The 24,917-nt window shown below is 44.7% G+C and overlaps 1 protein-coding gene across 1 annotated transcript in view; it reads right to left on the bottom strand.

Moving 5' to 3' along the window:
• The window catches only part of FAM171A1 (family with sequence similarity 171 member A1), a 124,963-nt gene extending 111,827 nt beyond the window's left edge, over nt 1–13,136 (bottom strand). Inside the window, exon 1 of the mRNA XM_044914997.1 lies at nt 12,958–13,136. Coding sequence (XP_044770932.1) covers nt 12,958–13,054 — 97 coding nt within the window. The 5' untranslated portion in view covers nt 13,055–13,136. The remainder of the gene's footprint in view (nt 1–12,957) is intronic.
• Between the last annotated feature and the right edge of the window lie 11,781 nt (nt 13,137–24,917).

The following is a 24,917-nucleotide window of genomic DNA, read 5'->3' as shown; positions in this document are numbered from 1 at the left end:
TGGACATGGCTTATCTGGCAGGTATGTGATAAAGTGGTTCTACATGATCAGATGGGATTTTCAGTGAGGAGATAATCTGGTCATGTGATAGACTTGCATAAATTATCAAAGAAAAATAAAAGTCTGCATAAAAACATTGTTGAAAATAAACATAATGGTGAAACCTCAATTTTGATTTCTAAAAGTGCTATAACACTCTTCAAAAACTAAAGCCAATTATAGCTGGAAAATGAAATGTATGCACTGGATTGTTCATCTATTGATCTATCTACTATATACAAATCTGCCCACCAAAAATGGTTAAAATTAAATAACACCACCAAATGATGGTGAGAATGTGGAGCAATAGAAATTCTCCCATATTTTTGGTGGGAATATAGAAAAATACAACCAATTTGGGAAAAGGTCTAGCAGTTTCTTGTGAAACTAGAAACATTCACCTACCCTATAACCCAGTAGTTGTTTTTTTTCGCAAGAGCAGTGAAAATATGCACAAAGAACTGTATAAAAATGTTCAGAGCAGCTATATTTACAATAGCCAAAAACCAGAAATAACCTGTGTGTCTATCAACAGGAGAATGGATAAACTGTAAGATATTCACCCAGTGGACTACTGTTCAGCAATCTATTGATACAAGCAACAAATGGATGGATCTCAAAAAAAAGTTACGGCAAACAACCCAGTGTACATACCGTAGGAATTCCACTTATGTGAAGTTCTACAACAGGCAAGAAAGTATCTATAGTGGAAAAAATCCGAATCGTGGTTGCCCCTAAGAGGTAGAGGCAGAGATTTATTGGAGGGGCATGTACGAACTTTCTGAAATGATGGTAATATTGTGTATCATGATGGGATTTGCATTTGCACAGGTATATGCATATGTCAACACTTAAGAATGGTGTATTTCCTTGTATGTAAATTCTCCTTTGGAAAAAATCTAATATTGAATACTAATTAATGATATGCATGCTGCTGTATTTGGAGGAGAGGGCACTGATATTTGAAACATACTTTAAAAATCCATCAAAGAGGGGCACCTGGGTGGCTCAGCCGGTTAAGCGGCTGCCTTCGGCTCAGGTCTTGATCCCAGGGTCCTGGGATTGAGCTCCGCATCGGGCTCCCTGCTCAGCGGGGAGCCTGCTTCTCCCTCTCCCTCTGCCTGCCTCTCTGCCTACTTGTTCTCTCTGTCAAGTAAATAAAATCTTAAAAAAAAAAAAAAAACCTTAAAAATCCATCAAAGAATAAGATGGATAAATGGATGGACTAATAGATAATAAAGCAAGTATAGTAAAATGGTAACTGTAGAATCTAAGTGGTGAGTATGGGTATTCACTGTAAAATTCTTTCCATTTTTTTGTATGGCTAAACATTTTCATAAAATAAACTGGAAAAAATCTGTTATAGTCCCATAATAGCATCATTTAAAAATTTATTTTCAGGATCATTGTATAAGCAAAGAAGAACGAAGATAGTTTTGGTTTTTTTTTTTAAGAGTGAGAAAGATTAAACTTCTGCAAGTAAATTCAAACACCAAATAAATACCGGTATTTCACTCTTCCTTCAGAGTGAATAAAGCCCTTGCTTGATGCCATAAGAACATTATGCTCTACGGATCCAAACATACCTGAAGGACTGTTTTACAAATAACCACATCCTTCCCTACTGCCAACTCTCCAATTGTTGGGTCCTAACAAGTTTCTCTTGTTATATAAACTGTCTGCCAAATACTAACGGGCTCTGAACACAGGCCAGAAGATTCCCCCAAGCCCAGCTGAGTGTAACCCCAAATCCCACCCTGCTCGACAGGACCTCCCTCAAGAGCTCAAGAGTTACTTGGGGGAGCTTCTTATCACTTCTGTGCATCTGGACCCCACACAACACGAGGCAAGGAGGTTGGCTCTCAGGAGCTGTTCAGCAAATAACCGTTCAAGGTTGCTTTCCATGGTTCAAAAGCAAACAGGGACCACACAAGGGAGTAGATTTGTCTTTCTCCATAAAAACGACCAGGCCCATTAAAAGCCCTTTATTTATACTGGTAAAATGCCATAGGATCAAAACTGTGTGAAGTTAGGATGTAATCCTCCAAATCTCATGATAGCAGCACCACCTGAGGATGCAGGGCAGGCTGCCTCGTGTCACACGGGACTCTGCCACTTACTGTGGGATTTGGGGCAAACAGTTTAACTTCTTTGCATCTCACTATCTCATTTTTCTATGAAATGAGACTGATATTTACACCTCACAGGAGAGACATGAAGATTAAGGAAGATAATCCATCCAGGTACGTAGCATCATGTCTGGCAGGTAATGAGCACCCCATGCATGTTAGCTCATCATTATTAGTACTTTTCATGTCTCTGTGAATGAAGCAGAGAGTGCCTGCCACTATCACACTGACTTAACATTAGATATAATACAGATACCATAAATATTTACCATTCATTGAATTCAGTCTCAAACTACAAAAACTCGGGACTACTTGAAGCACAGCATTTGGTATCCCATAAGCTAGCTGTCCAAGGATCTCCTTGCATACGAGACTGTGTTGGATTTGTAAGGTCTCAGGACAGCAAAGGACAGAGGAGATACTTGTCCAGAGCCCTCCCTGGAACTTGCCAAGAGAAGACATTCCTCCGTCCGCCTTCCCATTCTCACTGACCTCCCTATCCTCTCTGCCCACTGACCCATTGTCCACATTATGGCTGTGGCAGGCAGAAGGAGCCCCCGGAAGATGTCTATACCTTCACCCCTGGAACTTGTGAATATGTCATGTTAAATGGCAAAAGGATTGTAGGGGTGATTAAGGTTATAGACTTTATGATAGGGAGACTTTCCTGGATTATCTGAAGGGTTCAACCTAATCACACTGGCCCTTTTAAAAGCAGAGAAGTCTCTCTGGCTGCGGTCAGAGAGATGCAGCAGCAGGAGAAGTCTGAGAGGGGTGAGATGTGAAAAGGTCTCCAGGTGCTGCTGCTGGCTTAGCCATGGAAGGGGCAAGGTGACAGAATGCAGGTGGCCTTAAGGAGCAAAGAAAGGCTCCAGGCTGACAGCCAGCAAAGAAAGAGGAACCTCAGCCTTCTATCTATCTGCAAGGGACTGAATTCTGACTATAACTTGAATCAGTTTGGAAACAAAGTCTTCCCCAGAGCCTCCAAAATGGACTGGGGTGCAAAGGACGCACACCACCACCATACTCAGGTACTACCAGGGTAAGAAGGAGGAGCGAGCACCTCATCCACTGAGGCTGTGCTATTACTGTTTTAAAATCAAAAGGTCTTGGGGGTACCAGTGTGGCTCAGTCAGTTAAACGTCTACCTTCGGCTCGGATCATGATCCCAGGGTCCTGGGATTGAGCCCCACATCAGGCTCCCGGCCGCTTCCCCCTCTGCCTCTGCCCCTCCCCGCCCCCCTTGAGCTTGTGCACGTGCTCTCTCTCTCAAATAAATCAATAAAATCTTTAAAAATAATAGAATAAAATAATTTTTAAAAATCAGAAGTCACAGCTTGAACCAAAGTGGGTTCAGTGTCTTTAGTTCACCTCGTCAAAATTACATTAAAAATTACATTAGAGGGGTGCCTGGATGGCTCAGTCAGTTGAGTGTCCGATCTTGATCAGGTCCTGATCTCAGGGTCATGAGATCGAGCCCTACATCCAGCTCCATGGTCAGCGTGGAGCCTGCTTGGGATTCTCTCCCTCCCTCTCCCTCTGTCCCTCCCTGCTTGCACTCTCTCTCCAAATAAAACAAAAACCTTCAAAAAAAAATTTACATTAGCAATCTTTCCCTCAATACAAATTCAGTAATTTTTCCACTCAAATTCTGAGCTCAAAAAAAGTAAGTGAAGCAAATGAAATGCTCACCTGACATGGAAATAATTAACTTTCCTCATTAAACTCACATTTCTTTGTCCCTGTGAGGTACAGCTTAAATCAAAACAAATAGAATGATGAAACTAATCTTTTATAAACTCAACACTCACTTCAAAGGTATCTTTCCCTAAGCCAGCTTTTCCCATGCCACTTGCTACTTCCCACAAATCCAAAAATCTTGCCAGTTTCCATATTTGAGTACGTGTTTACATGTTTTACATAAAATTAAGGGTCCAAAATAGTGGAACATATCAGATCTATATTTAGTCACCTTATCTCCCCATTCAATTTAAGTAGTATGAGTTTTACCTGATTGTCCTGTTATTATTATTCAGAGCTTCATCTGACATTGGAAAGCACTATAGTACCAGTATTTCCAATCAATGCTGTCATGGTTTAAATATCTGATCACCAAGAGGACATGTCTTTTCTTTTCTTTTTTTTTTTTTAATTTATTCATGAGAGAGAGAGAGAGAGAGAGAGGCAGAGGGAGAAGAAGACTTCCCGCGGAGCAGGGAGCCCGATGCGGGACTCAATCCCAGGACTCTGGGATCATGACCTGAGCCGAAGGCAAACACTTAACCATCTGAGCCACCCAGGCACCCAAGAGGACATGTCTTAACCAAATTTATAAGCAATAAGCACCCTGAGTGATGTCCGCATGCTTATGCTCTCTAAAATTAAACTTTCTGTGTCCCACTGTGGATAAATCCTTGAAATACCTGGAAATACACATCACAACTTGTAGATGGACTTTTAGTCAGACAAGTGTTACTAGGTTTCATCTTACTTAAGAGACTTGCCCAATTACATTAAAAAGTCCCTTAGTGATACCTTCTTATTTTTCCAGTTCTCTTCCAATTGGATTGTAAAATAACACAGGGTAAGGATTTAATCAAGCTTTCCCAAAAATAAGGGTTTCCCCTCCACGCCACCCTTTTTTGTCTAGGAGGTATTTCACATATTTATGCGTGTCTTCATACAGCACATGCTCTGTCTATAGGGTTGTAAGAGCATCAACAGGAACACGGCTGGAGGTGGAGGGACGTGAGGGTGAGGATGTACAGTGGTCAGCCAGGGGTGATGAATGGAACGCTCCAGCTAGAGAAGATGATTTAAACTGGTGAAGCAAGGGTGCAAAGGTTGGAATAGGCACATGAGGAAAGACAGGAAAGTTGTCAAGGCCAGACTTAGTGATTTAGACTTTATGCTTTGGGCAACAGGAAAGTATTAAATGTTTTTCTGCAGGAGAGAAACACAAATAAAGTGGTGTTTGAAGAGGGACCTGTGGACAGAGCTTGGGCTGAAAGAACAGATTAAAACGGAGAGAAAAAGATGGCATGCTTTCAACGAGTACCTTATGAGGGTGAGGGATGCGCAATCGTGAAAATGAGGAGAAATGGGCGAATGACTGTTTAGGAGATCTAATGGGAAGACAAGGTCTTCTTCAGCCTTAAAATAACTGAGTGATTCTCTCCTTTTCTCCATTCTGTATTTACCTTTTGACCAAAGCCCAGAACTCGAGAAGATCGAGCTTCTCTCCGTTCTCAAGTTCAGTTCCTGGGGAGAAGCCTCAAGCCAGGACACTTCATTCTCCTTCTCCTTCTCCCAGCCCCTGAGGTTTGAATCCCACACCTCTGCACTCAACCGCCAGAGACCCCATCAGTTACTATTCTGGGACCTGTCCAAACGCCACGCAGCTCCCCTCTCTGGGCTACACCGAACTTAACTCTGTCCCCAGCGAGATAGAGACTGCAGGAGATCAAGCAGTTTTGCTCTTCCTGTGATGCCCAACATGTGCTCTGTCCGGGTGTTTCACTCTGCTCTCCCTCTGTCTGCACTGGGGCCTGGGGCCCAAAGCGGGTGGGGCTCATCGGCCTCAAGAGGCACACAGATATCAGAGACAGTGTGTTGAGCCCCTGAGACGACACCTGGGAGGCCACTCCAAGTTGGGGGGAGGCTCCATCCTTTCATTATATAAAGGCGTTGGGGGGCCTACAGTGACATACAATGACAAGGTTCTTTTACATTGTTTAGTTACCAAGAGATAAGTTTCAACAAAAATGAGACCAAAGTTTAAAAGCAACCAAGATTTCTCGGGTACCTCAGTTGCTCAGTTGGTTAAGTGTCTGACTCTTTTATTTTTCTTTTTAAACATTTATTTATTTATGAGAGACAGAGTGTGTGTGTTCTCACATGTGTAAGTGGAGGGAGAGGAAGAGGGGGAGGGAGAGGAAGAGGGAAAGAATCCTAAGTATACTTCTTGGGCTCGATCTCATGACCCTGAGATCATGACCTGAGCCAAAACCAAGAGTCAGATGCTCAACCGACTGAGCCCCCCAGGCGCCCCCTAAGCGACCAACTCTTGGTTTTGGGTCAGGTCATGATCTCAGGGTCATGAGATCGAGCCCCATGTTGGGCTTCACACTGAATGTGGAGCCTGCTTGAGATTCTCTCTCTCTTACCGTCTGCCCTTCCCCTGCTCACTCACATGCGCATACGCTCTCTCTCTCTGTCAAAAAAAAAAAAAGCAAGCAAGATTTCTCAAAGTAGCTTTTGGCAGGGGTTTGGGAGGTTCCGTATTCTCCCTGCAGGTATGGCTAATCCCAACTCTAGAAGGAACACAGAAGATCTGATACACTCTGCTTACAAGTAAGTCACAGCCTCCTGAGTCCACCTAGGAAAGAAAGTTGTTTGCGATAGTGGTGGGGGAGGTCCTTGACGCACTCTCCAAGGATCCTCAACATGGCTCCAATTTGGCAATGCCAAGTGACTCCAAATATTATCCTCAGTAGCCCTGGTTCCCCACAACGGTCCACTGCTGCTGTACCATTACCCTGACTGCGTGGGTGCCCATTTCTCTTCACACTTCTTGGGGGTCAGTATCTGTATGAGTTTCCTATTGCTACTGTAACAAATTACCACCACTCAGTGGCTTAGAATGACATAATTTTACCATCTTACAGTTCTGCAAGTCAGAAGCCCAAAGTCAGTATCGAATGGGCTACAGTGAAGATGTCAGCAAGACAGCGTTCCTTCTGGAGGCTCTGGGGGAGAATCCATTTCCTTGCCCTTTCCAGCTTCCAAAGGCTGCCTGCATTCCTTGGCACATGGCCCTTCCTCAATTCTCATGTCAGCAGTGAAACACCTTCACTGTCTCTCTGACACTGACCCTCTGCTTCCGTGGTCATGTCTCCATCTCTGACTCTGATCTTCCCACCTCACTCTTGTAAGAATCCTTGTGATTACATTGGGCCTACCTGGAATAATCCAGAATAATCTTCCCATCTGAAGATCCTTAATTAGCTCTGCAAAGACCCTCTTGCCATGTAACTAATATATTCATGGGTTCCAGGGATCGGGATATGGACATCTCTAAGGACCATTCTTCTACCTTCCACAGGGTTCATGTGGTGAGAAAGTGCCATGAGCTCAGGTCACTTTAATTCTCTTGGCCTGGGCGCCTGGGTGGCTCAGTTGGTTAAGCGACTGCCTTCGGCTCAGGTCATGATCCTGGAGTCCCGGGATCGAGTCCCGCATCGGGCTCCCTGCTCGGCAGGGAGTCTGCTTCTCCCTCTGACCCTCCTCCCTCTCATGCTCTCTGTCTCTCATTCTCTCTCTCTCAAATAAATAAATAAAATCTTTAAAAAAAATATTAATTCTCTTGGCCTGAGTTTTCCTCATCTCCAGAACAAGGAGGATAAACCTGACCTCAAGGGAACACTCCTTCTGTACTACATAAATGCATCTATCTTGATCTAGAGACATCTACATAAATGTGCCATATAAATACACCTGTAACACTACCGATCGTGTGGACTAGAAGATGGAGAAATGATCTAAGGAGATACCCAGATTTTGAGTCTAGTTAATAGAGAACTTCGGGTATGCTGGGTTGGAGGAGGTTTAAAGATGAGGGGCTGGAGGCAGAGTGCACTGAAAGGGAAAGGTTTAGTAGAGTGTTGGAGAAAAAGAAATAGAGCTAAGACATCATATCAAGGCAAGAGAGACAAAAATGGAGTCATCCACATAAAAGGATTTCATTACCGGAATCCGTGTGGATTAATAAATTCTGTAAAGGGTAAGTGAAGGAAATAAAAAAGAGTAAATATCTGCAGGCTGATGTGAATCCGAGGGGAAGAGGAGCTGGTGAAGAAATCACTTAAAACAGAGACTTGACCAGAGGAAGGTAGAATCACCTTAAACACGCCGACTTAACTGTGTGCTCTTAGGGAACTTTTTAAGAAACCTTTCTATAGTTGTGAATTGCCTCAAATTTTGCCTATTTACAAGTCTGATTTTACGAAAACAATAGTTTTCTTAATGTAGGGCATACTACTGGGTCACACTGTAGGATTTCTTTAAAAGCAATTATTTCAAACAATTAACTGGTCTATTTAAGAGTACTGAAGCTTATTTTTAAAAATACATTTCAGGGTGCCTGACTGGCTCAGCTGGAGGAGCATGCAACTCTTGAGCTCAGGGTTGTGGGTTCAAGCCCCAAGTTTGGTGTAGAAATTACTAAGAAAAATAAAGAAGCTTAAAAAAAAAATTTTAAATACATTCAGTTCCATGTTTGGTGGAACTGAATAATTTAGCCAGGACCGAGGTCTTTAAAAGTCCTTAAATTAGGGGCGCCTGGGTGGCTCAGTCGTTAAGCGTCTGCCTTCGGCTCAGGTCGTGATCCCAGGGTCCTGGGATCGAGCCCCGCATCGGGCTTCCTGCTCCGTGGGAAGCCTGCTTCTCCCTCTCCCACTCTCCCTGCTTGTGTTCCCTCTCTCGCTGTGTCTCTCTCTGTCAAATAAATAAATAAATAAATAAATAAAAATAAAAGTCCTTAAATTATATTCAGTGAAATAAAATGAAAATGACTTGTTTACAATTATTTGTAACTTGCTCAAACTCTAACAGTCATGGAACTATGTGATAATTTCCATTAGACATGTTTCACAAAAAATATAGGAGGTAGGTGTTATCACAGGACAAATTCTTCCATCTAGAGTTTTGAAATTTTTTAATAAAATTTTTCCTTCAATAGTATTATACACGTCTGTGTTACGTCCAACTTATTTCCATGTGCCTTTCTAGCGTGTATTTACTAAAATTACTGAATTAGTATTTCCCAACAATAAAAATGTAGTTAGATTTACAGAGGTATTGGTAATTTCTTTAGAATGAAGAGTTGACCAAAGCTTAGAAAGTACTTTCATCTGCAAACTATTAGTTTAGAAATCTATACAATAGTTTCCCTTTTTTGGCTAGAATTTTAAGCAAATAAGCTATAAGTTACAAAATGTTATAGGAAAAGTACAACTATGACACAAAAATAATTCATAAAGTCATTTCAGAGTCTTTGCCAGAAATTACCGAGATACTGCTGTTACTTTTGCAGAGTTCCCACACCTGGTGTGCAATAAAGCCCGGTGGCCTCAGCAAGTCCAAGTACTACAATTTCCCAGGATGTGAGTTTTATTTAGATGTTATGTTCTTAATATAATGTCAGCATAAGTTATGCTTGTTGGATGATCTTCCTGATATCTTACACCACTGCACGGTCTTTCAACTGATCATGGTGTTCTAATAACTGAAATTTGAATTTGGCAAAGGATAGACCTCTCAGAGAGAAGAAAGACAGCCAACCATTCACCTCAAATGTTATGACAGATTGTAGGTTTTCGGAGATGAACGTCAAGTTAGCACATCATTGCAAAATACCTTACTATTAGATAATGAGAAGCAAACTAAAGATCATACAATTTAAGTCTGAGCATGAAGTCCTTAACCTAGCTCTGACCTTTCTTCTGGCACGTAACAACAGTGCTGGGCTTCAAAACTACGTCCCTATGGAGTACATCTGCACAGCTTACTGCGGCTTCAAGGAGAGCCCCCTCTATGAAGCCAGCTTCAATGCACAGTGTCCAAGAGGTGAAGAAAGTAAACATTAGTCAGTACTTCTGAGTAACAGTTGCTTTTCTCCTCAGAAAAAAAGTAGATAGGACAAACACTTTAGAGAAACTTATATGAAAACACTTAATAAAAGCCCATAATCATATTCCAGAGCTAGTTCAAATTCCTGATTAGCAAAGCAAAACTTCACTTTGACAACTGTTGCCTATGAAATCCCTTTGCTGGGTCAAGGCAGCTACAGTAAGAAGAATCTGAAGCCAAACCTTAAATTTTATCTTGAATATATAAAGAGCAAAGTAATGCCAAGAAATTTTGCACATGTTAATTTCCTTAGATGAAGTGATAAAGACTCATTTAATAAAGAAGGTGTCATTTAGTTTCAGGGATTTAACTGTAATTCTACAGTATACAGTATATATTTCTGTGTTCTCGGTCTCTAAGTAGTTTTCCCTAAGCCATTCCCAAACTCTGTTGGTGTATAAGGTATGTGTACAATGCACGTTCAAAGAATGATTCAAGTAACCATTTCTACAATAAAAGCAAAACTCTTATAAATTAGGCTTTGGAGAAGGTAAGCATTGAAGTTTTCCTGTAAAAAATGCATCATGTTGCACTACAGTGTGTGTATTAGCGGTCTTCAATCCTTCACTCATTCAGCACGACCTGAGCACCACGTACAAAACAATCTACACCTGCTCTGGAATTGCAGAGTGAAATCAGATGTAGCATTTTCCCTCCTTGTGTATGTGATCTAGGAGAGAAGAGGTGAATTTAAAAACAATGTTACAAGTTGAGTGTCAAGATGGTTTGAGGAAATCAGTTGGGGGAAGGTGACCTTCCAACCTCAAAGGAGCAACTGTCCACTCTCTTAAAAATGGTCCTAGCTCAGGGCTGCGTGGCCCAGTTGATTAAGTGACTGACTCTTGATTTCAGCTCAGGTCACCATCTCAGGGTCATGAGCTCGAGCCCCTCATGGGGCCTGTGACAGCCCTGCTTGGGCCTCAGTGGGGAGTCTGCTTAAGATTCTCCTCTCCCTCTGCCCCTCCCCCCAGCTCTGCACATTCTCTCTTTAAAATAAATAAATCTTAAAAAAAAACAAACTGGCTCAAAACCTAGATGACTGATAGTGAGACCTTGATTTCTGGTGGAGCTCCTAGGCTCAATGCTTTAAAAAGCCATCCTACCCAATCACGGCAGTAATCCTGGGGGAAAAACATTCCACATTCCAAAACACTTGGTCTTCCACTCAAACCGTACCATATACTAAGACACTCCAAACCATGGTATAAATATCCCCATTGGTTGATCATTTCTCACCCACTTCATAGGATATTCCATTTCGTTTAGTTACCCAATCTGATTTTTAGCAGTAAGGTTTCTGTGAAGTGTGGTCTTCAACATAAACCTAGCAGGTTTTGTTCATGACTGTTTTTTCATTTGAGGCCATGCCTTCCTCTATTTTATAAGGGCATGAACTTAATGTTTCTATATATTCCTATTTCAAATGCAAAATACTCAACCCCTTCTTTGGAATTAATGGCCTCGTTGAAACACAAATATCATATTCATTAAAATAGCTGATTCAAAGAGCAGTAGGGTATTAATGAAAGAGGCTACAATTCTACACCGATGATCTAATGTTCTAAACATTCATTTCCTACTGAAGAGACATATGGGTCTTTTTGTACCTTGTCAATGTCCCCCTTTCCACAATATACATTACTAAATTTATACACAGTTCATAACAGTCCTATTATATCACAGCTATAGAAAAAGCAATGATGAAAGAGATGCCTGCAAATGATACAGCAAGTGACGAATAGGAAAACCTTTAATTCAACATGTAGGTAACAAACTAAACCCAGCCGTCTGTGGGTAGAACCTTTTTTGCCTGACACATCATGGGTGGAAGTCCACCCAGGGTTCTCTGCTCCCAGGTAATATCTGAATATTTGTTACAAGGGAAGGAGGTTAGCACGAAGAAAAGGGGGTAAGTCAGGGTCTGTCCAAGAGGATGGTGTCCGCTTGGATGAGGTGCTCCTCCTTCATTCCATCTACGCGGCAGACCTTACAAGACTCACACCTTTCTGCCAGGAGATGACACGGGCAAGGAGTCCGGGGTGGGGGGGGTGGGGGTCTACCGTGCTGCAGAGAAACTCTCTCGGGAGCCCAGAGAGGCCGAGGAAGGCCCAGCAGTGGTGTCCAGGGCGGATGCAGATGCTCATCTGCCACGGCCTCACTCACCCTTTTGAAAAGGCAGGCAACACAGAAGCACTCAATTTTGTCCCCACACACGCATGCAAAGGAAGCTTCGGGGTACCCCCCAGATAAATTCTTATTTTGAAAACAAAAGACAGGCTTGTGGCCATTCTCAGAGACGGCCACATTACTCCCAGGTCTGGAAAGCAGATTTGCAGAGGCCAAAGATTAGACAAAAGGCATGAGCGGGCAACATACAGACCTAGAAATGATTTTTTTAAGTGAGTATGGCCTCCCAGTTCTAATTCTGTCTCCCCTTTTGGGGATGATTCCTGGGGCGCTGAGCAAATCCCTTGAGGCCTGGAAAAGACGTTGGACAGGGAGGGGGAGAAGACCCCGAAACTTTCCCAAACTGCGGCAGGCTGGTGGCAGGCAGCGGCCACGGACCTCGGGTCCCAGGGCGCCGAGGGCACCCCAGAGGCGGCGGCGACCCCCTCAACCGCCACAACAAAAGGACCGAATTCAGCCCCCGCACTCGGGTTTCCAGGACCCAAGCCCCGAGGGTGGAGCGGGCGGCGGCGACCCCGGGGCAGCCCCTCTCGCCGGGGCGAAGGAGAAGATGGAGCCTCGTGCCCGTGTCACGGCATAAAGGAAAGGAGCTTGGGAGGCACGCAGACGAGCCCCCCGAAGCAGCAACAGCTGGTGCCACCCGCACCCCCTCGGGCCTCGGCCTCGGACCCCGCAGGAGCCTCTGCCCTGGACGCCTCAGCGTCCCCCCGGCGGTGCCGCCCCCTCGGGAGCGCGGCGCGGGGGCTGCAGGCCCGGCGGCAGAGGCTGCGGCTGGGGCTCCGGCAGCCCGCCGACACAATGCGGCCCGAGAGCCTCCCTGCCGCCGCCACCACTGCGGCAGGCCCGTGGCCGACACAAAAGCCCACCGGCCGCCGGCCCTCGCGCCTCCCGGGCCCCGCCACCGCGCACCGACCTTGGGCTCCGGCGCCGGGCTCCCGCAGCGTCTTGGTCACCGCCTTCCAGACGTTGCAGCCCAGCAGGCAGAAGAAGAGCGCCGCGGACCTGCTCATCTCCGCGCCGCAGGGCCCCGGGCGGCTCGGGCTCACCGACCACCGGGACGGAGCGGCGCGTCAGGGGCGGCCGGGCGCCGCGCCTCCCTCCATGTCGCCTGGCTCCGCGCGCGCCGGGCCCGCCGCCCGATTGGCCGCGCCCCCGCCCGGCGCGGCGCCGGGCTCCGCAGCCCACGGCCGCTCCCTCCTCCGCGCACCCCGGTGGGTTTCCCCGAAGAGCCGCGGTGGCGGCTCCGCCAACTCTTTAACCCCTTCGTGCCTCCCGCCCCGCCCGCCGGCGGCGCCCAGGCCCCGCCGTGGTGCCACCTGGCGGCCGCGGCGCCGCGCGCGGAGGGGGCCGCGCGCCCACGAGCCCCGCTCCCGCCCTCGCAGCGACGCCCCCTCACCTCCGCCCGCGCGCCCTCGAACCTCCCCAAGGACCGCAAGCGCGACCTTTGGCCCCAAGACAGCCCCAGCACCCCCCCCCCCCCCCCCGTTCCCCCGCTACTTTGGAGAAAAAAAGAAACACCTGCTTTTCTGGGCTGAGGCCTTCGCACCTGTTAACTGAGGGTCCTCAGGACGTATTTGTGTCTCAGGGCGTGGCCTGCCTCAGTTTCCTCGGTATAACGCCACCTGCAGCTACTCAGGTCCCAGTCTGCCTCTGTTCCCCAAGATTGACTTGACATCCAATGTTAAAGGTCAGCGGAAACAGAATCCCTATGCCTGTATAAAATGTAGTAGGCCCTCTGTGCCTAAGTGTTGACAGATGAGCGGCTCTCCGTAGAATTGTGCTTGGCTATTTCTAGCAGGTTAGGGTGGGGAAAAAATTACTTTTACATATATTGAGGGCCTAGGTACTTTTTTTTTTTTTTTACTTTTGTCTTCACAGCATATGAACCAAGAGATAGATGGTATTATCCCTCATTTACAGATGAGAAAATAGAGGCTAAGGAGGGTTAAGAATTTGTCCAAAGCACGTAGCTGGTCAGTGGCAAAGCCAAGGCTGAAATAAAATAATCAGTCTGGCTCTAAGGTTAAAGCTCGTCACAAAATCCTCAGGCTTCCTTTAAGCCTAGGTACACCCACCCCACCCCCACCCCAATTTCCCTTCTTCAAATGGCTCCTGTTTGTATGCTTTTCTCCATGCAACCTTCATGTCCCCCTGACTCTGTCCACCCCATCTCCCAACCAACACTGCAGTGATCTTCGGACCTCTGTGTGGCACCCAGGCTCTAAGGAGATCCACACCAGTCTCACTGCCCAGTGCTGCCTCTAGAAATCGGCCAGAGGAGGGTTATTTCTGTAATTTTATTAATTGGGCATTAAGGCAGGGCAGGCAGTGTACCAAAAAGAGAATGAAGGATGGCACTTGCCCAGTTGGCTTATGATAGACAAATCATTGTGAGACACAATAAAAGCCAGGAGGTGGAGGAGCCCATATGGGTTTTATTGTCACCCTCAGGACCAATGCTACAATTAGTGCAAATTGTGCACCTGCACAGGGTGACAGGTAGTCAGAAGGCAGAAGGAAAACCCACAATTAAGGACTGCCTGATCCCTCCTCCTTCTGACTTCCAGAGTCAAAGCCTTAGGGCTGTTCCAGGGTCCACCTCAGAGCCAGAGCAGGGAAGCGAATGGAATGACAGTTCAGCTCAGTCCTCAACTCCAGCTGAGTCACCAGCCTGCAGGAGCCCAGAGTCCAAGCCAGCTAGATTGCTGGGTAGAACATGGCTCCATGGAGGAGGGCAGTCTTGAAGTTTTCAGGTCACTTTCAAGGTAGCGGGCTGCCTTCTAAGAGATGTAGCATTAAGCCCCATCCTACAGTCGAAACTTTCCACTTCAAATATCTTAAGGATGTGCCTTGGTCAGGGATGTTGGGGATGTTGGCTCTAAGAAAGAGGACCAGCCTGAGCCAAAAACAAACAAAGCACATTAACCATGCTGATTATTAGATCACCTGGGACTCCTAAAAAATCGTGGGAGCTGAAGTCTCATGAAGGAATGAAGAAAACAATTATTTGGGGGAGGGGGCATTCCTCATATATGCCACTCTCACTCATAACAACTTACTTGGGTAGTATTAGGATTCCCAAATTATAGATGAACAAACTGAAGCTCAGTGACAAATAATTTGCTCAAAGTATCCAGCTCTGATGACAGCAAACTCAAATTCCCTGTAAGAATGTTACCTCCAGGGGTGCCTGGGTGGCTCAGTCGTTAGGCGTTTGCCTTCGGCTCAGGTCATGATCCCAGAGTCCTGGGATCGAGCCCCACATCGGGTTCCCTGCTCGGCGGGAGGCCTGCTTCTCCCTCTCCCACTCCCCCTACTTGTGTTCCCTCTCTGTCTTTCCGTCAAATAAATAAATAAAATCTTTAAAAAAAATTAAAAAAAAAAAGAATGTTACCTCCAAGAATGAGTTTCATGCAAATGATTCAAGTTAACCTCTTGCTGTGTCCAAATAGTTTTTAAAAACTGTTCTAATCCCAGTAATGTCTGAATCTAGTTAATAGTATCCAGTGAATAATATGGTGCCAGTGTCAATCTCCTGGTTTGGTAATGTAATATAGTTATATAAAATGTTACAATCGGGTTGCTGGGGGAGGGGAGCTGGGTGCAGGGTGTAACTGGACCTGTCTGTAGTATTTTTATATTTTCTTGTGAGTTATAATTATCCCAAAGTTAAAAGTTAAAAAAACCCTGTACTAAACCATTTTTTTCCTAAGCTTTATTATTCCCTTAAAACACTGGTGTTTGTGATCCTAGTATAGACTAGAATTTTTAAGAATGGGAGAAGTCTTAGCAAACATTAAATGGTTAGTCAAGTCAAGTTGGGTCACATTCATGACTGTGGATGCTCAGGTGTAATGGTTGGTATTATTGTGTGAGACGATTTCTGTGGATGACATAGCACTTTAGAAGTTTATGTACCTTAACAGTGACACGGAGGCTTGAATAAATAGTTTCCGAAACACCACCCCTAATCCATTTTGTGAAACACAAAGAAGTTATTTTGCACAGTGTACCCTGCCAGCCTGTCTCAAACCCAAAAAGAGAACTGCGACCCCCAAGCACATTCCCCCATTACTTGGATGTTTTCAGTTACATGGTTGGGAGGCTAAGAAGCACAAATTCTGCTAAATCACATAAATAAGCACACTTACATATCATCTGCCCAGAATTATGTAAGAGTTAAGTAAGCACACTTTTTCTCTACTGGAATAAAAGAATATGGTTTACCTTTCCTCATTTTCTGATAATCAGATTCCCACTTAGTAACTGTGGGAAAAAAAAATCACTGCTTGAGAGGGAGTGTTTGCAGAACAATGGAAATTAGAAGTGTTCTTTCCTTCTAGAACTTTTCCTGTTGCTCTTATTAAAATCTCACATTGTTTGACTAAAGATGAATTATGACTGTACTTATTTGAAATTGCTTAGAAGTTGCCTGACTGCAGCATTTGATTTCAATTTTCCAGTCCTCTGCCAAAAGCAGTGATGCTATATACAGAACTTTTCCTGTCTGAATTTTCCAGAGACCTTGATTTCAGGGGCTCTGTGTCAAGGTTTCTTAGCCCAAGATGATTTATTCAATTGAAATCTTTCCTGACATTGGTGCCCATGCGGTGGAATTTTAATTGTCTGAGTTTGCTTTAAGAGGCATTGTCCTACCTTCTCCCCTTTCTCCTCCTGCCGCCCCCCCTCTTCACATCCGCCCTGAGTAAGAAGCTGCTTGTGAACAACACTGATTTGTACAGATCAGGAAGTGTGTCATGGACATTCCTACTTCTGCTTGCTGATGCTTTTATTAAAGTTGGATAAAATGTAGCCATGGGTGGAAATTGCAAGGTCTCAGCATTTTTTTTCAGAACCCACTTGCCCTCCATTTGAAAAAGAAAAAGGGGGAAAAATGACTGACTGACACCCCCACACTCCCACTTGGCCCTCTTTTTGTGGCTTAGCACTCATGTTATCAATCCATGTGACTTTCCAACAAGATCTTTCTTTTAGATATCTTTTTCCCCCCTACGATCTCCTTTCTCTCATTCAGGTTCTCAGCCAGGAGAGGTTTCTTATTGAAGATCTAATTCAGTGAATGCATGTCTGATGTCAGCTTCCTGTGACAGGTTGCAAAGGCACCATAGCCTACAAGAGTGAATTTCAGATCCCCTGTAGCCCTGTTTCACTTTGCATGCCCCATTGTAACCAAAGGAGGCCAGGACATATCAATAGGGCTTGACTGTTGGAAAGAATATTCAGAGGCTGGCGGCTGAGAATCCCGTTGCTCAGCGATACATTTTAGTTCGAAAGTTCTGTTTTGATGAGCCCGCTCCATTAGAGCAAGGGGAAGTTTCCAGTTCAAGCCTTTGCTGGCCCACTGAAATACTGTCAGAGACAAGGAGAGCTCAAGGAGACTAGGAAAGTGAGCTTCCACGTTCTCCCTGGAAGACGTGTATCTCTGACTACTGATCTGCCTTCACAGACTTAGAGGGGACATCAAGGAAGGCAGAAAATGAAAAAAAAAATTTTTTTTTTTAGAGAAAAAGAGTTTGGGAAAAGACGGGAAGATAATGGAGAAAATGGAGAAGATAATTAGCACTAATTGATTCTTGTTTTGGGGCTCATTCTGTACCTCAAATAGGGGGGAAAGTGTCTCTGTGCTCGAGGTCCTAAATTCCCCTCTGGTGGGTCAGTTTTCAGGTCAACACTGTGAGGGGCACTATTCCTTTCCTTTCCCAATCTCTTCATTTCCCTGTTTAATTTTGAAGTTTTGATCCAAAGCTACCTGCTGCTGGTACATTTCTCATAATGCCCTAGTCCTGGTCAATTAATAAACAAAGGGTTTCTCCCTCCAACAGTTCCCTTTCTTACAGGCCCTGTGACTGTAGATAATGGGGGCAACGAGGGGATTTGTCTGGGCAAATAATACAACAGGCTTAGATGCGTTGACTTTGAAAGCATACGGCCTTAGGAGATGGATCATTCTCTGTACAAAATGGAAGGGTTGGAACGGCTGTACTTGGCCTACCTCCATTTTGACCTCAAACTTTCTAGTTGGGTTCTTCTTTCCAGCTTGTCTCTAAGCTCAGGGGAAGACCCTGCCGGCAAAGCATCCCCTGATGGGAACTGAAACCCCTCAATAAGGACTGCCCCGAGCCAGCAAGACCCTGCCGTGATTGACTCCAAGACCTTAATTGATTTGACCTTCACTGCCCAACCGCAGGTACCCACCCACCTTTGCCCCACATTTTCCTTATATAAACCTAGAAGTATCTTCGACACTTTGGAGACACTCTTTTGAGTTGCTGGTCTGCGGTCTTCCTGGTGTTGGCCTCACTGAAATAAATTCCTTTCTCCTTTCACCACTACTAGTCTCTCTGCCTTTGGATGTTTGTCAGCGGTGAGTGGCTGACCCTGGTCTGTTTGGGACCCCCAGAGCTAGGCGCTCTTGCACCCCTGCGTCCTGGCTACGCTGATTCCCTGATGAGTCTTAAGCAGACGTGCCTTTGGCTGCTTGTGTTCTATGATCACCCTCTAAAGAGACAGAGGCTTTTGTGGACAAAAAAAACCCATTTTTTGTTTATGACATTGTATTATATTTGTAATGTATTTTATATTTTGCCCTGGTATATATTTTAAAGTCTCATGAAAATTTTAGTAAATATTTTGTAGTTTAGTTAGATTCTTTTGAAATCTTCAGAAAGTAAACAAAAAAAACCTCCAAAAAAAAAAAAGGAATATAAAAATCAGCTTAAACTCCCAACTCTTCTGTTTGGGAAATCCTGGGTGAAAACCAATGGTTTTCTTTAAAAAGGGAGGAGGAGGGAAAACAACTTATTCCTCCATAATCCTTCAAAGTTCTGGTTTTATGTCCAAATATGAGTCCTCGGTTTCAAAAATGGATTCTGTGTCTCAAATGTCTATTTTAAGTCAGTGGCATTTCTCACTCAGTGTTAAAAGTTCTGGTTGTTAACCCCTCTGCCCAGTAATGGGTATGAATGCAGGGCAAGTATTTCCACTCTAAATATCCCTGAACCCTATTTATACTTTTGCTAAAGGAATATTTATTCCTGAGAGTAAGGGGGTAGACAGAGAGAGGTTCTCTATGTGGGGAGTGGGATGGTTTAATTTTTCATGTCGACCTGACGGGGCTAAGGGATGCCCAGGTTGTGTGATGCCATCTTGGACAAATCTGCCAGGAGGACCATCCTGAGACCTGAAACCTTCTTGAGCACAGCACCACACCCCGCATCCCCAAATTCTTAATTCTTTCATTTTGTTTAAGCACACCCTTGGGGCATAACATCTTGAACTGCCCTGGAGATATGACAATGACACACACCTATTAAACATTCTCCTCTTAGGTGGGCCCTCAGTAGGTACTCCCAGCCCCTAGGGCTACAAAGGCAGGTCTTAAAGGTGTGTGGGGTTGGGGCACCTGATGGCTCAGGTTAAGCGTATGCCTTAGGCTCAGGGTCCTGGGATTGAGCCCCACGTTGTGCTCCCTGCTCAGCAGGGAGTCTGCTTCTCCCTGCCCCTCTGCCCCTCCTGCTCATGCTTGCTCTCTCTCTCTCAAATAAATAAAATCTTAAAAAAAAGGGGGGGTTGGTGGGGTCACTGAGATCCACTCATCTGTGGCTACCTAAGACAGGCTTCTGTCTATAAGTCCCCTTAATTAAGCCATTTCTTGTCAAGCTGGATTCGTCAGCCTTTTTCTTTGGTTTTGTGGCTCCTTCGGCTGGAGGTCCTTTTCCATACAGTTCCTGTTCAGGGAACACTGATAAACATTATTTCTGGGTGTGTCTGTGAAGGTGTCTCCTAAAAGATTAGCACCATTGAACTGCTGAATTGAGTAAAGCAGATGGCCTTCCCCAGGGTGGGCAGGCACCACCGAATCCTTCGAGGGCTGGAATAGAACAGACAAGTAGAGGAAGGGTGAATTTGCTCTCTGAGCTGGGACGTTCATCTTCTGTCCTCAGACATCGCACTCCTGATTCTGGGGCCTTCAGGTTTGGACAGGAACTATACCACCAGCTTTCCGGGATCACTAGCTTGCAGATGGCAGACTGTGGGACTTCTCAGCCTCCATAATTGTGTGAGCCAGTCCCTCATAATACATGTCTCTATATCTACACATCTCTTGTTGCTCCTATTTCTTGGAGAACCCTGACAAGTACACTTGGGAACTATGGGTCTTCTACTGATTTGGAAATAAAGAGGTAATACATTTAAAGCTTGAATAACCATGGTCTGAAAGATAGGTTACAGGCTTCATCAGTAAAGGCTCAGTAGATGGGAACAGAAATATCTGTGTCACAAATAAGAAAGGGAAAATTTATAGCAGGTTGAGAGGCCAGGCTAAGGTCACCCAGCGAGGCTGGGTAAGACAGGCTACCTTTGCAGAGGGGAGGAAGGTCCAAGGAAAGTTATCTCTAGGACTGGCATTGAAGGTTTGGCTGGACAGAACCTCACAGAGAAGGAAAGGCACCCTGTGGACTCTAATGTGTAGAAACAATTCTGTGTTTGATGCTCCTTTGAAGCACCAGCTTAGTCATATTACCTCCTCAGAGATCGTCTGATCACACTATCCAAAGTCCCTCTTCTCTCAAGTTATTGCCTATCACTATCTAACATGATCTTTATATTAATGTAGTTATTCAGCTTACTGGTTGTTACCCTCCTCTTACTAAAATCTAAGCTCCATGAGAACAAGGTTTTTGTCTAGCTAGCTGCCATATTCCTGGCATCTAGAAAAAAATGTCTGGCACCAAGTAGGTGCTCAATAATTACCGACCAAAGTGAAAAATCATGTCTTACCTTGAAGAAATAATTCCTTCTGATTAGTCTAAATATAACTCTACTACATTGGGTTGACTCATGAATTAGCAAGTGTTTACTGAATCCTTGCCACTAGCCCAAAATTTAAGAAGGTAACTCAAAACGCTCTCTAGTCTCACCCTCTCCCACTTTTCTGAACTTCCCTTTCTAACTACTGTTTAGAGATCCCACTTCAAATCCCAGACCCTGAGCTGAACTTGAGCCTTCTCATGCGGGACATTTGCCCACCAAGTTCACACCTCTGCAGTGAGGTTCAAGTCCTACCTCTGCTGTGATCTCCCTACAGCCCTACTGCTCTCTGGCAGGTCAGGTTCACCCCATTCATTAGCTACTTTGTGGAGATATTATTATTACATGTGACCATGTGTTGGAAACAATTGCTTTATACATGTAAGTTAGACTATGTATAAAAAAGATGTATAGCCAGATTCTAAAGTGAGTTGGGTCCACATTGTCCAAAGTGCATGCAGTTTGTCTGCAACAGTCAAAACTGTAACATCTGGCATGGCTTTCTGAAATGTTTATGTAAACTTTTGACCTCTGAAAGTACACTATTCTTGAGTTGTGACATCAGTATTTAGGGGAAAGGTTTATGTGTACAATAATTCTCCAGAATCTTCTCCTCAAAAGAAGGCATACTCAGTCATTTAAAATAAACTCAAAATAGTATACCTCAAAATCTGTGATATCTTTTCCACAGCTATATCTTTTCTTCCCAATGTATAAGTTCTTGGAGGGAACCTCCTTGTCTGCATCTTAATGACTCCCTCAAGATCCCAACAATGCTTTGCTCAGAGTTGACTTTCAACAATGCCATTGACTTACCTACTGGCAGGTATATGTAGATTTGATTGGTGGGAAATAATTCAGAAGAATGTAAGTTTTTACATGAAATACTAGATTTTTTGCACCTATGATTCAAAAATTATTCTTTCACCTATTTTTAAGGAAAGGTGTTATATAATTGTGACATAGTTGTCTAAAAAAAGTATTTTTGTTTCCAATATGTATTTTTTGAGCCACTACTTTGCAGGACTTAGGCATTGTTCCCCCCATACCATCTGCTCAACCCCAAGAATCTACCCTTACCTCGGGTGAGGGTGTTAGTGGATCTAAGAGTAGTGATTCCGAGTATATTCCCTTGAGAAGGATGGTGTGTCGTGGCAAGGGATGATGGAAAACAGGAACCTAGAGAAATTTAATCAGGAGGCAGGAAAGGAACGGGGGACAAGCCACACAGAAGAGCCCAGATCCTCACTCTGCACATACTGACATTTGACTCTTAGGAATCCCGGAGGAAAAGCATCCCATAGTAGCATAAAAGGTAAGATTCCTAAGCTTACAAAAGCATCAAACAAACAGAGCAAGAAAATCCCACAACCTAGAGACCTTCCCTTCAAGTGCTCCGAAATCAATATTTCACCAAAAATATGACTCATCAGCTGCGAGTCTTATTTGGAAGCACTTCAGTATCTTCCCATACTAATAAACCCTCTATATGTGCAGGCATGTGGTATAGTGGTTAAATGCCTGAGCGCTGACTCCAGGCTGACTGGGCTTGGACCCCAGTGGTGTAGCCCTGGGTGATTTAGCTCATCATTTCTTGCCTTAGTTTGCTCCTTTGTAGAATGGGGATGAGAATAGCAGCACCTCTCCTAGGGTGTGGATCCAACGAGAGAAAGGACAGAGCCTGGCTCCCATTAGCAGCTGTCTTTACTCCACTGCAGACATAAGCTTATTCTGAAGATCACAAGGTTCATGGCCAGAGGTGGGTGGCTGGTTTCACCTCATTCCCACCCTGTAAGGTGCTGTTGGGGTCTCCCTTGGGTGCTATGGGCCTCAACTCTCAGATGAAGTGGAGACAGCTTTAACCACTGTTCCTTCCATGACAGTCACTCATGTGCCTCAGCATCTTGGTCACAATCCCTTCTGCTGGACTGTGGACTCGGCAAGACTCCTGGATGCCAAGAATGAAGGAAGCTGATGCCTCTTCCAAGACTGATACCTCCTTGAGGAAGGCAGGAATCGGAAGTCCCTGGGTCTGTCATGTGGTCTTGTCTTACACTCGGGAGAGGCCCAGGTAAGGATAAGGGGGCTGGGACAGTAGCAAGCTAAGCTAGCGAGCGCCAGCTAAGAAAGTCAGAAGGGAGAGAGACATTTGCCCCACAATCTGGAGTCTTTAATGTTAATTTACTTTCCAGTTCACAGTTTTAAAAATAACTAAGTTGTCAAAATATGAGGATTATTTCCCTCGTAACAAGGCCACAAAGAGTGAAACATGATCTGGAATTGGTTCTTCTGTAAATTTCATTACACAATGTGTTTTGCAAATTAACGTTAGACTACGAGGGAGAGAAGAGAGCAGTTCATTTTCTCAGTGTCCTTGAAACTGTATGAAGTCCAAGCAGGTGCTTGTGGCCAATAGAATCTTGAATGTCACTCCTACAGTGTATCTAACTAGGAACTTTGAAGTCATTTCTATCAATCTTTGTCCCCAAACATTCACACCCACACACCAAATAAAATTATGGTCTGGCTTTTAAAAAACTTGCATACATGTAAAAGCCTTTTAAAGCCTGGAAGAGGTGATGATCCACTTTCCACTCAGCGTTAGATAGATTAGACGGAAACAATTCAGAAGAGATGTAAGTTGTCAGGAGAATGCTGGATTTTGGTGCACATATGATTTGGTGCACAAGCACCAGAAATAACACTTGCAGGTGAGAAATCATACATGCGTTACAGACATGCAAAACTAGGTGTACCCACCCCGAAGAGTGGGTGGGAGACATCTTAACTGGGTGAGTTGAATTTCAAATCTGTCTCAGAAGTTCTAGAATAAAGCTGCATGTGTTAAAGCAAGTGATTCGACTTCTACTCCACCGAGGCAGCCGCGGATGTGATCTGGGCATAGTACACATTCACTGTTTTGCCCGTGCGGGGCATCCAGGCTCCCTTGATTTGGTAACGGAACCTATACTTCCCTATAGGACCTACCCTTCCTCTCCTTCAGTCCAGGTGGTTCAGGGCTGGCTTCATGGGTAGACATGTAATCCAGGCCTGGCCAGTCAGCATGGAACCCCCCCGCATTCCTAGCCACCATTCAGAGGTGGAAGCATGGTCCTGTCAGCCTAGGTCAGACCCAATTCCAGAACTTTAAACATATTTGAAATTTAAGAGAGAGAGAGATGGGCGGGCTTTTCCAACTGGAATTAATGAGAGGAAAGGATAAAAGCCAGCAACCTCTGGCAGCCATCTTGCCACCATGAGGTAAAAACCTAAGAATGGAACCAAAAGAGCAAAGCAGAACTAAGAGATGGGGACAGTGAGATGAGCTCCTGTGCCCAGCCAGTGTCTGAAGCTTGCCTCCCTAGGACTTTCATTTATTAAGCGAATAAACTCTTTTTTCCTTTAGCCGTCTTGAATTGGGCTTTCTGTACCTACAAACAAAAGAATCTGGCTGCTGCAGTAGGAGATCAGAGATGAAGGGTGCCCACAGTTTGCTGGTTCCAAACACTGCCTGCAGGATGAAGTGACATTTACCTAACCTCCCAAGGCTCACCGACTGTGGTTGTTATCACAGTGAAGAAAAACTCCCCGGAAGACTAGACTCTTTCAGTAAGGTACTTTTAGGACATTTCCTACATGGATAAGCATATGAGAAACATAAAGCAGCAAAACCAGAAACTCTGGACGTGCTGGACAACCACTTCCTTAAGTCTTACTTCATGCCAAGTGAAGAAAGCCCTAAAAGCATGATAATTCTTTGTGTATTATTGGATACTAAATTCTTGTTGTTTTGAACCTTATCCTGCTTACTCTCATTTTCTCTTTTTGTTTGTCACACCTGCATATGCATCACAGACAAAGCTGGTGACAGATCTGCCTTTTCACTTCCATGGTGGGAACTGAAATGTCTTTCATGCCCAAGTATTCACGATCCACCACCACCCATGAGTGCCTTCTGGGTAACTGAAAGGTCGTAGCAGTCTTTTTTGAGGTTAAGTCATGAAAGCCGGGCCTAACTTGGTAAACAGAGGTCAGCCATTG

This window comes from Neomonachus schauinslandi, chromosome 5 (genome assembly GCF_002201575.2).
Source record: "Neomonachus schauinslandi chromosome 5, ASM220157v2, whole genome shotgun sequence".
NCBI classification, from domain to species: domain Eukaryota; kingdom Metazoa; phylum Chordata; class Mammalia; order Carnivora; family Phocidae; genus Neomonachus; species Neomonachus schauinslandi.
This window is presented reverse-complemented; position numbering and strand designations above follow the sequence as displayed.